Source organism: Lemur catta, chromosome 5 (genome assembly GCF_020740605.2).
Source record: "Lemur catta isolate mLemCat1 chromosome 5, mLemCat1.pri, whole genome shotgun sequence".
Lineage (NCBI taxonomy): Eukaryota > Metazoa > Chordata > Mammalia > Primates > Lemuridae > Lemur > Lemur catta.
This window is the reverse complement of record NC_059132.1, coordinates 22156698-22168979: the sequence shown is the minus strand read 5'-3', so window position 1 is coordinate 22168979 and position 12282 is coordinate 22156698. Positions and strand designations below refer to the sequence as shown.

At 36.8% G+C, this 12282-nt stretch overlaps 1 protein-coding gene across 3 annotated transcripts in view; it reads right to left on the bottom strand.

Moving 5' to 3' along the window:
* GABRB2 (gamma-aminobutyric acid type A receptor subunit beta2) overlaps positions 1 to 12282 on the bottom strand; it is a 213401-nt gene that overhangs the window by 100446 nt on the left and 100673 nt on the right. For all 3 annotated transcript variants that reach the window (XM_045551237.1, XM_045551238.1, XM_045551236.1), the window contains one exon: positions 906 to 988. In XM_045551237.1, the coding sequence (XP_045407193.1) occupies positions 906 to 988 (83 nt within the window). The remainder of the gene's footprint in view (positions 1 to 905; positions 989 to 12282) is intronic.

Sequence of the window (12282 nt, the reverse complement as noted above, 5' to 3'; positions counted from 1 at the left end):
CTCACAAAGGCTGAGAGTATCCTCACAGCAGTGCAGTTACTCATTATCTAGAATCCTGGATATAGAATTGTCAGCTTCCAATTATTTGGTGGAATCAAGTATGAAAACATTGCGACTAAGTGACAGAGAAAAGAAATTCAAAATGCGCTTCCACCTGAAACCAGTTCCCTGGGTGACCTCTGACATGGAGATGGGTTATAAAATCAACATTGTAGCCCACCCAGCAAGAGAGGAGACTGAATCATCAACAGGGAGGCTAAAGCCATGGCCTAGAAAAGCAGCCAGGTTGCAAAACAGGTCAGCACATTAAACAGAACACACACACACACACACACACACACACAGACACATGTGCACGCATACACACCAACTTTGCTCATCACATGGCCTTCAGCAAAAATATAAACTGTAGACACTAAAAATAGTCCCTCAAAACAAACAAAAAAATCATTGTATTAAACCATACTCTTTTAACTAATCTGGAAGGCCACCTTTATTTTATAATTGCAAAGAGAGAAAGTTGATGAGAGGCAAAGACAATTAGGGCATCTTGTGACACCCTGCCACCACCACCTATTTCCCCAAGCTTGCTGTAGCTGTTTGCAGCAATTCCATATTTTAAATGCCTGAAATAGCCCTTGGTCTCCTTCCATGTTCTTAGCATTCTCCTTTTACTGCCAGATTATTTCTTCCCTAAACATCTCTCCCAAAGAATTAGAGACGAAACTAAGAGAGCAGAGGCACTATTGAGGGAAGGTGCTGAGAGTGCCTCCCTCCACCAAATGTAGTGTTCTAGCAGAGCCTCTGCAGGACCAATGCTCGGAACGTAACCTGGGTAGGGCTCCTCTGCCTAAGGAGAACCTTAAAGCACTGTTCCGTCTAGCTGAATTTTCAGAAAGACTTACAGCTTTCGATTTCCAAGGTGCAGTTTTGTTCATCCAGTGGGTACCGCCTTAGGTCCATCATGCAGGCAGCTGTAGTTGTGATTCTAGAAAAGAAATAGCAATAATATATGCTGTTAGTAGGTGTATAATTGGAGTTGGAAATTTAAATCCAGGTATCAAAGAGGACACTGTGATTTTAGCCTAAGCTCTAACAAAAAAGACTGATGCAACTTTGGATAACCATTTTCCTTTCTGCATATCATGCTGATTTACAAAATAAAGAGACTGGGCTACATAAGCATTTCCCAAAGTGTGGTCCATTAATTACTTGCACCAAAATCACCTAAGAGTGTTCAACAGGCAATTGCCATGCTTCCAGGATGTGTTGGGGTGAGGTGAGGTGTTCCCAGTACTCTATTTTACAAGCATCGCTGTGACTGAGAACATGGGCAAAGATTACTCCTCTTCTCACATTGGTTTTCTCATCCCTTTCTCAAGACCCTAAAATCTAATCTCCTACCAATCTTAGTTTTGACCCATCATTTCTCATCTTTCTATTCGTAGTATAGAATTAATACTTTACCAGTGCTTTAACACAACACAAAATCAGCCTTTTATCTACCACCTGATTTGTTCTGTCTTGAGTAATCTGATATTCTCATGACTCCTTAGAGAGTTTCTTCCAATGGGATGGAAGAGTTATATATTTAGAACTCTTGGTACCTTTATTATTTTATCACAGAAAAATTAAATATGTTCCTTCAATTTATCTTTAGGTTTCTCTGTCATCATTTTTCACTAATCTCTCTACTGAAGACCTTCTAGGAACAAAAAAAAAAAAAACCCAAAAAACAAAAAAAAAACACCATATAGTTCGAAAAGATTTATCAATGTATGTTTTCTGATCAATGAGGTAGCATAAGGTTAGGAAAGAACACAAGTTTCAGAACACAATCAATGCAGGTACAAATTCCAACTTCATGGAAAGAATCTAACAGAGTGCCTGGCACATAGCAAACCCTTTAAAAATTTACATCCCCTGAAGGAAACTAAGAGAAGAAGTTAATGATGAATTTGACCAACTCAGGCTTACTCTACTGTGAGGGGTATTATAAACTATGTTTTGGGAACACAGAAATAACGCATATTAATAGCTCCAGCTTGGGAGAAATTGTCTACAGCTAGATCTTTTTTATTAAAAACGTCTTAGATGAAGCTTAAACCGGTAATTCCTCAGGTAGGTGTGAGAATCTAACCTCTCCATTGTAGAATGAAAATATGTGATTAACTTAATTTAAATAGTTCTTGCCTCTTTATTTTGATTCCTGTTTCATTAAGGTTTGGGATCTGTGATTTTTTTTTCCCCTTTTTTATAGTAAGTATCCTAGGGCTGATGTTGATCTGATTCCTTCATTTCTGTCACCAAGTCCTGCTGGCCGCTCTGCATCAGTTCCTGACCGTCTCCACTGCCTCCCTCGGAGTCTGCGTTCCCTCTGTGTCACACCCGAGTCACCGCAGGAGCTTGGCCTCCCAGCCTCTCCATGTGCCCCCCACTATCCACCATCCACACAACAGGAAGATCTTTCTTTTAAAAGCATAAATTAGATTTTATAACTCCTCTGCTTCAAATTTTCATTGGCTCTTACAAGAAAATCTAAAGCCCTGGTTATTACCTATGCCTTAAATATTCTGCTCCTCTTCTTCCTCCCCAGAATGATCTCATACCATGTTCACACTCAATTATCTTTTAGCCTTCACGTTTGCTCCCTCTGCCCAGAATACCCATCTGCCTGATGTGCCCAGAGCCCTCTCTTCTGATCCTTCAGCTCAAAAGTCTGAGGAGGCTCTTCCCAAGCAATGCAGCCAAAGCGACTGCCTTAACTAATACCTCCATGTTATCCTTCTGTTTATTTCTTTCAAGCAGTTATCACAATCTGAATTCGTCTTGCTTAATCTTTTACAGAACTGTCTATTTCTCCCAATAAAGTTTAAGCTGCTTAAGAGCACAGACTTTGTTAAGGCGCCCAATAAATATCCGTTAATGAATAAATACATGAATTAATAAAAAGGCTAGCGGTTGGCTTTACTTGTCATAAGCCTTTCCATTTTGAGGATTATTTTATCGCATTATTTCTCTTCTTTTTAGTAATTTAAAATTGTAATGTGTCTTAGGTTGTAGGGGTTCTTTTTATATTTTAACAATAGATACATTTTAATCCATTTAATTAACATTACATAAACTGTACCAGAGTTTATCTTATTTTCAAATTGTTTGCTGCTGCTTTTATTGGGATTTACCAAATTCCTATCTTCTACAAATTCTATTAAAATTAACTTTCACATTTCACTCTTTACTCAGGGTTAAAAAATAACAATTTATTTTAACTCTATGACACTTGGCTGAGTGTTTCACTGGTCCACTGTTGTTTTTTATTTGTTTGGTTTTACATGTAGATACAATCTGAATTGCCACTAACATACAGAGACCTGTACTATACAGAACAGAAATATTCAATGGAAATAAAATTAGGTACATGACGGGTATACCAAACACCAATGCTATTTATGCAAAATGGCAGAAATAATCCCTGTCTTGAGAAACTTGAGCAAGTTAACTTCATCTGACAGCATGAATATAAAAGATATGTAAGTGACAAGGGCACACATACAATGAAAAAGGAGACAGCCAAGTATAGAAGGCCTGACTGTGTAAATGAGTGAAGTTTGCAACTGCTACTAGATTGTGGTTCACACTTTCTGCTGATACCTATTCATGGCAACTAACATCTGAGAATTAGTGCTGTAAACACCAAGAAAAATAATTTGGCTAATGCTATCCAGGGAGCAATGAGTTATACTCATGTTTTAAAAATAAAGTAGACGGAACTGTTTTTCTCACAACAATATTCCTACTTGGCTCAGCATTTTACTGGTTTCTTAAAATGGTATAATATACTTCATGAAGCTAAAACACATTCTAAATGCCTTCTAGTCAATATTTACAAACCATTTCTACGTGTCTCTTCAAAGCAGGAACTTTGGAGCCAAAATAATCCATTTGAAATCCTGATCACATACACAAGGATGAGTGACCTTCGATAAGTCACTTATATTCCTTGACACTTGGTTGCCCCGTCTAGAAAATTTCAATTAAAAACTTGCCATCCTAATTCATTGTGAGATAAAAAAAAAAGTAGGAAGAGATTTGGAAAATAAAATGTTCTATAGCTTTTGTTATAGTTATTACTACATGTTATTAAGTAGACACAGTGATGACTCATTTTATCAAAGGTTACTGAGTTGTGTGAGTATGTGTTTGCATACGTGAAGACATGTAGAATTCCCACACACTGACATTATAAGCAAAGCAGAGATACCAATATGGATGGAAATAGCTTCCCAACATGTAAATATTCAAAACAAATAATTACCCCATAAAGACTAAGTATAGATTTATAACAGACCTGCATCTTTTTCAGGTGCTTTAAAGATCAGGAACCACATCTGATTTTGTCATATTTGTATCTCTATTTCTTTGCTAAGTATCTGGCATAAGTATTCTCAAACTGAGGATTTTGACACAATTCTTTATATTAAGAGCCTGATTTAACTCATGTAAAAATTCTCAAATAGATTTGAAAGTTAAAATTGTCCTTATAGAAGAAGCTACCCTGGAATGAATCTTATTCAGAAAAACTCAGGGATAAGCATTTAAATCTGTTCTTTGGGACTTTTAGATTTATAACCAGGCTGAGTTAACAAACACACAATGGGATTTTCATGAAAATGCCTTTCTGAATCATGAAACACATCCTTAATAGACCTTAAATAACTCAACACCACTACTAGGAGTCTTCGAAGTGAGGCCAGTAACCCATTGTGTAGGGATCCCGATTAAGTTTTAAGACCATCGTGAAATTTTTGGAGGTAGCGCTGTCTTCAATCAAAACAGTCCATCATACCTCCAGAATGTGCCTTATTTACCTGTGGTGAATTTTCTGTAGTAAAAAGTGGAAATGTGTCTTCTAGCCTGGGGCTGAATTCTATTGAATGAAGAAGGCCACCTTCGGCAACTGCCAATATTTTGATTGGGCTAAAAGATTATTGGATAAACTTTTTATTACTTAATCATTGGGCACTGTCATCCAAAAAGGACTTGTGTCATAAAATACTAACATAGAACAAGAAAAATAAATACACAACATAGCCTGAACAGTCACTAAAGGCATCTATAAAATCATGAAATACAACAGCTAAGACAGGATTTTGTACCAAAGCCATAACTGATATTTTATAGCGTCATGGCCTGGGATTTAATGATGCCACCATATCATTCCAAGTTTTGATATGATCAAAAATAGCATTAAATAATAATAAGATGCCTTTGCCCCCCAGTCAATATGAAAAAACTCAGAGTCATAATCAAGGTGACATACCTTGGGCCCTTCAGCAAACTCTTTAAGAGGGGCTTCATGAACTAAAATAAATGGTCAAACACGTGACTAAACATGTGAAAACTTTGTCAGGATTTCAACCAGAGATTATAAGAAGGTGAGTTTGGACATCTGCTTTGTTGGATGTCTTTGTCTTGACAACCATCCAATTATTCCACAAGAAAAAAAATTTTTTCAACACCTTTGTGTATTAACAAATTGGATGCCTTATCCCCAACTACATTCAAAAAATATTGTTATAATTCACAGTAGTATGCTTTTACTTTGCTCAAAATGTATTATGAATTTATCTAAAAAGCACAACTTAATCTAATTACAAAGACTAAAAGAATCCTCTAGCATTAGTAGGCATCATTATTAGAGAAAAATAAACACATTACAGAGGTCAATTATCAAAAAATATATGAATATATATTTTTGCAAGCTATAAAACAAAGGCAATTTAAAAACTTTCAGCTGGGGGAAAGATCCAAACACTGATTTTAAGCATTAGAGTGAAATGAAATTTTAAAAAGTTCTAAACAGCTCATCTGAATCTTTCCCCCCATAATGGTAAAATTAAAAAATTAAAAAAGTTTGCTCTTATATTCTCCAAAAAGTCTTGATGTTATTCTGTGCTTCACAGTGATTTTAGGTGGGAAACTAAATTAATTTCCCACGTATAATCTCTCTTATAATCTGCTCTTACTTTTTGTAGAGTAGGTATAACATTGCTGTAGGAACTAGGCGACTTTCACTTTGGCAATTCTCACTAATAAAAGACATAGCTGATACTAATTGATCACTTACTAAGTCCATATGGTATAGGACACCATATAGCGTCACTGGAAATATATCATCTCCTCATTTAATGTGAAGTAAGTCTACTAGTATTCCCATTTTATAGATGAGAAAAATGAAACACAGAAAGATAGAATGACACTGCCCAATTTGGATGACAGTACCCAACGGCTAAGTAATAAAAAGTTTATCCAAGAGTCACAGAGTGAGTGATGGAGCTGGAATTTGATTCTAGGATGTCTGAATCCAGAGTCCACATACTTACCTAGTGCACTATAACTAACTAGCTAGTTGACCTTGATAAAGTCATTTAGCTTCTCTGGAGCATTGGTTGACTTCTCATATAAAAAACAAGCTTAGAAATTCTATAATCCTATGAAAATACATTACATGTTCTGTGACCTTGTGTATTTTGTAATTTTGTTTTACCCACACATTCAAATGCTGTATTTCACAGCTGTTCATTCTGTTTTAGTCAATTATGTAGATTAGCCCACCCCAGACATGCAAATACAGGCCTCTCCCTAAGGAGTCCCACTTAATATTTTCTCCTGATTGAAGGTCTCCCTCAGCATTTTTCACCATTCTACCCTCTTGATTTACCTCTACAGAGGCCTTCTGCTCAAATTAAAATTTCCAAGACTCATGCATAATTGTTTTTAAAAGCTCTTTAAAAGTCCTCATATAGAGTCACATGCACTACTAACGCTCAACTTTGTAATCACCAAAAAAAGTAAGATTGCTAGCAATCATGTTCCCATTTGATAAATCATGCATTTCAGATTAGAGCTATTTGTACTCTTCTGCAGCTGTTTGGCCTTCTGTGACTCTTTGGTTTTCTGGAATCTTATCCTCTGCAAAGATACTGTGACTATTAAAGGGCTACAAAGGTTTATGCCACAAATGCAGGCACAATTATGAAAGACATTCCCTTAAATAGCATGACTGTGGACTCCAAACAGCAGTATCTAAAAAAATCTCATTTTGTGAGTATATAAATACTACTCGATCTACAATATTAATAGATACAGACATATCAACATCTTTATTATTCTTCTGTTGTCAGTCCCTTGTTGGCCAAGCTTTCCTATGTTGCATTACTGGTGGTCTCACCTACAAATCCTATGCTTATCTCAGGACTGAGAATATCCTCTCTTTTCTCTAAATTATGGCTTAAAGGAAATCGGAGACCTTGAGAAAAAGTAATCTATTTTTTGACTCATAATCTAACAACTGAAATCTGACTTCAGATCATGATAAGAGATTTAATTGAACCAGAATCTCTTACAGACTAGAAAAATATATAAAAAGAGCTGGCCCTCTCTGATTATTTCAAAAGTGATTATATTTTTACCACGTAAACAATGTTTCAATAGGCTGGATACTTTTTATTGCATTCATTAAAATATATCTCCAACATTGTATTTTGATGTGTGACGCATCAGAGATTCATAACATTTTAGAACCAATTCATCAGTTGTTACTGCCTTTCAATTTTTTTACAACAAATTTTAAAAAGTGGCTTGCAGATGTGGATGTACAGCTGGCCAGTGACATACTAAGTTACAACCTCAGCTGGGTCTCTTTTCACTTCTCTCCAATCCTTTCCAAATATTATTTTAAAATATAAACTGCACATGCTGATGGTCTTTCTTTGCCCCTAATCTCCCAGTTCCACCTTCTACCCTTAGCCACCATGCTCTGTGCCCCTAAAGATTGAGCTCTTTAGAATTCCAGACTGGCTCCCTGGACTTCAGGGTTGATGTGGCCAATGAGGAGCAGAGGAGGAGTCTGGGGACAAGGGCAGACTGAGATCAGGGGAACTGTTCACTGGCTCCCTGCCGGCAGAACCTGTTTCCAGGCTCCCCCACCCCTTTTCTCCTCTTCCTCCTTCCAGGCTAGAAGACTAGGGAGCTGATGGTGATCTCTTGATACCTTCTCTGGGAGAAAAGGAATACTGTTCTTCTCTTTGCAAATAGCCCTTTCATTGCAATCTCCTCAAACTACCAGATTTTCAGCATGCCGTCTGTTTCCTGTCAGGTCCCTGACTGATAGAGTACATTACAGAAATGTATTTAAAACAAGAGATTCTTCTAGTTAGGCTGTCAAAAAAAAAAAAAAATTAGAATCATGTCATTCCTGTGTCCTTTGCTTTGGGATTTGGGGGATGAGGGAATGGAGGTTCCCTCTATGTTAAATGAATGCCCCCTTCCTATTATTCTGGTCTCAGCTCATCATAGCTCCCCTAAGAAGGCTTCTCCCAACATCCTAGAGAAAGCAGCTCCCCAACCCACCACTGTCTCACCCTCAGTTTTATTTTCTTCATCATATTTGTGGCTATGTGAAATTATCCTATGTAGGTATTTGCTTAATTGTTATTTTCTATCTCCCCTAGTAGATTCGGGGTCTAAGACTGGATTTGCCAGAAACAGACCCTGAAGGATGCTTATTAAGGAGCATCACCTGTGAAAGAAAAGGAGCCCTCGAACTGCCACACAAGATGCGAAGCCGGCGGAGCCCAAGCCATCCCAGCAACGAAATTCTGGCAGCAGTACTGCCATTAGAGTGACCTCATTGGACTGAAATGGATTTTGTACTCTCTCCTTTCCCTGCCACCACATATGCACACACCTTCCTGGGGCAGGCAGCATCAGTTGACTAAGGAAAAAATGTACATGAAGAATTTTTTTCTTTCTCGAGGTAGAGCTCTTGCTGGGAGTCCAGGGGGCATGATTTTCAGTGGTTGATCCAGCTTCTAACATGTCCTCACATGTATGTTCCCTGCAGTATATGGCTGCAACTGTGATAACCTTAACCACACGAGCAAAATAGGTGTGATTGTTGTTGTTACTGCAGTTGTTAGTTTTGAAACATGAAAAATAAATTACTTAAAGTTCCCTCCTGTCACATACTATCAGTTCAGGGTGCACTTCTGACTCCGGCAAAATCCACAAATGCTGCAGTATCAGGCCTTTTTGCCACTCTGATATCTAATGGCAAATGATTTCCATCTAAATGGTGTTTTTTTGCTAGTTAAGAGTTCTGTCCTTTACAGAAAACAGGGAGTAAATATGTGGAAAAATGCTTAACACCATTAGAAACCACAAATTTGCATTAGAAGTACAAATTAAACCATGACAATTATTGCTTATCTAATCAGCAAAAAATTAAAGAAATTATAATATCCAGTACAACAGATTCTGCAGGGAAATAGATCCTCTTGCACATGCCGCCGGAAGGACTGAAAATTGGTTTAAACTTTCTGGAGGGCAAGTAATCAAAACCATTAATCAAAAGCCACTGAGTGTGCAAACGTTTGCTCATAAAATTCCACTTTAAGATATTAATGTGAAGACAAGATGATGCAAAACTACAAGGATTTTAGCTTTATTTATAATTGGGCAAAAAAATGGAAACATTCTATATGATGAGCGACAGATAAATACCTAATATATAAGGATATTTAAATGAATTTTGATCTGGTCACGATGCAGTAAAAAAATCACCAAGAAGAGTGAGGACATGGGAAAGTCTTCTTGGTAACAGAAAAAAAATATTAGAAAGCAATTTATGGAGTATGATTTCACATTTAATTAAAAAGGCATATTGAATGTACACTTAAGTGATTAAAATATACTAAAATAAGCAGTGGGAGCATAGTTGATTTTTATTTTCTTATATTTTCTGTAGTTTTGGTGTTTCTATAATGAATATGTATTGTTTTTCTCTCTGAAAAATGTTACTAAGAGAATTTTCCTTGCATAAGTTTCCACCAAGACTACACATCACCACTAACTTATTCTATTTGCAGTAGGATGTGTTCTTTATATGAGAACATGTGACAATGTATGGGGTACTTATATTCCATGGGTTGGAAATGTTGGCCAGCATAACTGTCTCAAATACAGGTACTTCAATACACTGTACGTGCCATTAAAATGTTGGTGGAAATATTATCATTTAAATACAGATTCTCAAAGTTGAAAAGATGATTAAATGATACCTACATAAATATCCTTCTGATGACTGAATTCATTCTGTAAGATTTCTATAATTATTGTTCTAATAAATCTCTTCAGTGATTTGGAACTCAGTCCCTCTAAAAGGAACCTATTGCATCTTTGAAAAGCTATGATGAGCAGAAAGTTTTCTCTATATCTAACAGTTTCGATTTTTTAATTGAAAATTATTTATTCATATACTTGTGTACAGATAAATGACTGTATAGTTTTGTGTCTGGAGAGTGTCTTTTTTCTTTAGTGATTAATGAGAGTTTTTGATATTTTTTGTCATCAAAGCTATCAATCATTTAAATTTTTTTCTTAAACTCTTCTTGTGTCAGCAAAATCCTTCCTTGTCCTGAGATAAGATAAATATTTCACTACAGGCATTCCTCCTTTTATTATATTTCACTTTATTGCACTTTGCAGATATTGCGTTTTTTACAAATTGAAGGTTGTTGCAACCTTATGTCTACCAAGACCATCAGAACCTGTTTTTCCAACAGCATGCACTCACTTCATGGCTCTGTGTTACATTTTGGTAATTCTCACAACATTGCAGTCTTTTCATTGTTATTGTATCTGTTACAGTGATCTGTGATCAGTGATCTTTGATGTTACTATTGTAGTTGTTTTGAGGCACCATGAACTACACTCATATGACACAGCAAATTCAGGGAATAAATGTTGCACGTGTTCTCACTGCTCCACCGACTGAACATTTCCCTCTCTCTCCCTCTCCTTGTTCCTTGGGACACAATATTGAAATTAGGCCATTTCATAACTCTACAATGGCCTCTATGTATTCAAGTGAAAGGAAGACTCTCAGGTCTCTCATTGTAAATCAAAAACCAGAAATGATTAAGCTTAGTGAGGAAGGCATGTCAAGAGTTGAAATAGGTTGAAAGCTAGGCCTCTTGAACCAGACAGATAGCCAAGTTGTGTAGGCAAAGGCAAAGTTCTTGAAGGAAATTAACTGTGCTACTCCAGTGGACACAGGAATGATAAGAAAGTGAAACAACCTAATAGGTGATAAGGAGAAAGTTTTTAGTGATCTAAATAGAACAGCCACAAGATTCCCTTAAGCCAAAGCCTAATCCAGAGAAAAGCCCTAACTGTCTTCAATTCTGTGAAGGCTGAGAGAGGTGAGGAGGCTACAGAAGAAAAGTTTGAAGCTAGCGAGGTTGGTTAATGAGGTTTAAGGAAAGAAACCATCTTCATAACACAGAAGTGTGATGTGAAGCAGCAAGTGCTGATGGAGAAGCTGCCACAAATTATAGAGAAGATCTAGTTAAGACCACTAATGAAGGTGGCTACACTAAACAACAGAGTTTTGTTGTAAATAAAACAATCTTATGTTGGAAGAAGAAGTCTTCTGGGACTTCCATAGCTTGAGAAGAGAAGTCACTGCCTCGCTTCAAAGCTTCAAAGCACAGGCTGACTCTCTTGTTAGGGCCTAATGGAGCTGCTAACTTTAAGTTGAAGACAATGCTCATTTATCATTCCCAAAATACTAGGGCCCTTAAGAATTATGCTAAATCTACTCTGCCCATGTTTTACAAATGGAACAACAAAGCCTAGATTACACACCTGTTTATAGCACAGTTTACTAAATATTTAGAGCCCACTGTTGAGACCTACTGCTCAGAAAAAAAAAATTATCTTAAAAATATTACTGCTTATTGACAATGCACCTGGTCAGCCAAGAGTTCTGATGGAGAGATGTGCAAGGAGATTATTGTTTTCATGCCTGCTAACAAAACATCTATTCTGCAGCCCATGGTTCAAGAAGCAATTTGGATTTCAAGTCTTATTTGTTAAGAAATACATTTTGTAAGGCTATAGCTTTCACAAATAGTGATTTCTCTGATGGAACTGGGCAAGGTACATTGAAAATCTGGAATGGATTTACAATTCTAGATGTCTTTAAGAACACTTGTGACTCGGGGAGGAGGTTAATGTAGCCACATTAACAGGAATTTGGAAGAAGTTGACTATAACTCTCATGGATGACTTTGAGGAGGTCAAGACTTCAGTAAAGGAAGTCTCTTCAGATGTGGCAGAAACAGTAAAAGAACTAGGATTAGAAGGGGAGCCCAAAGATGTGATTGAATTGCTACAATCACATGATAAAACTTGAATGGATGAGGATGAGCAGAGAAA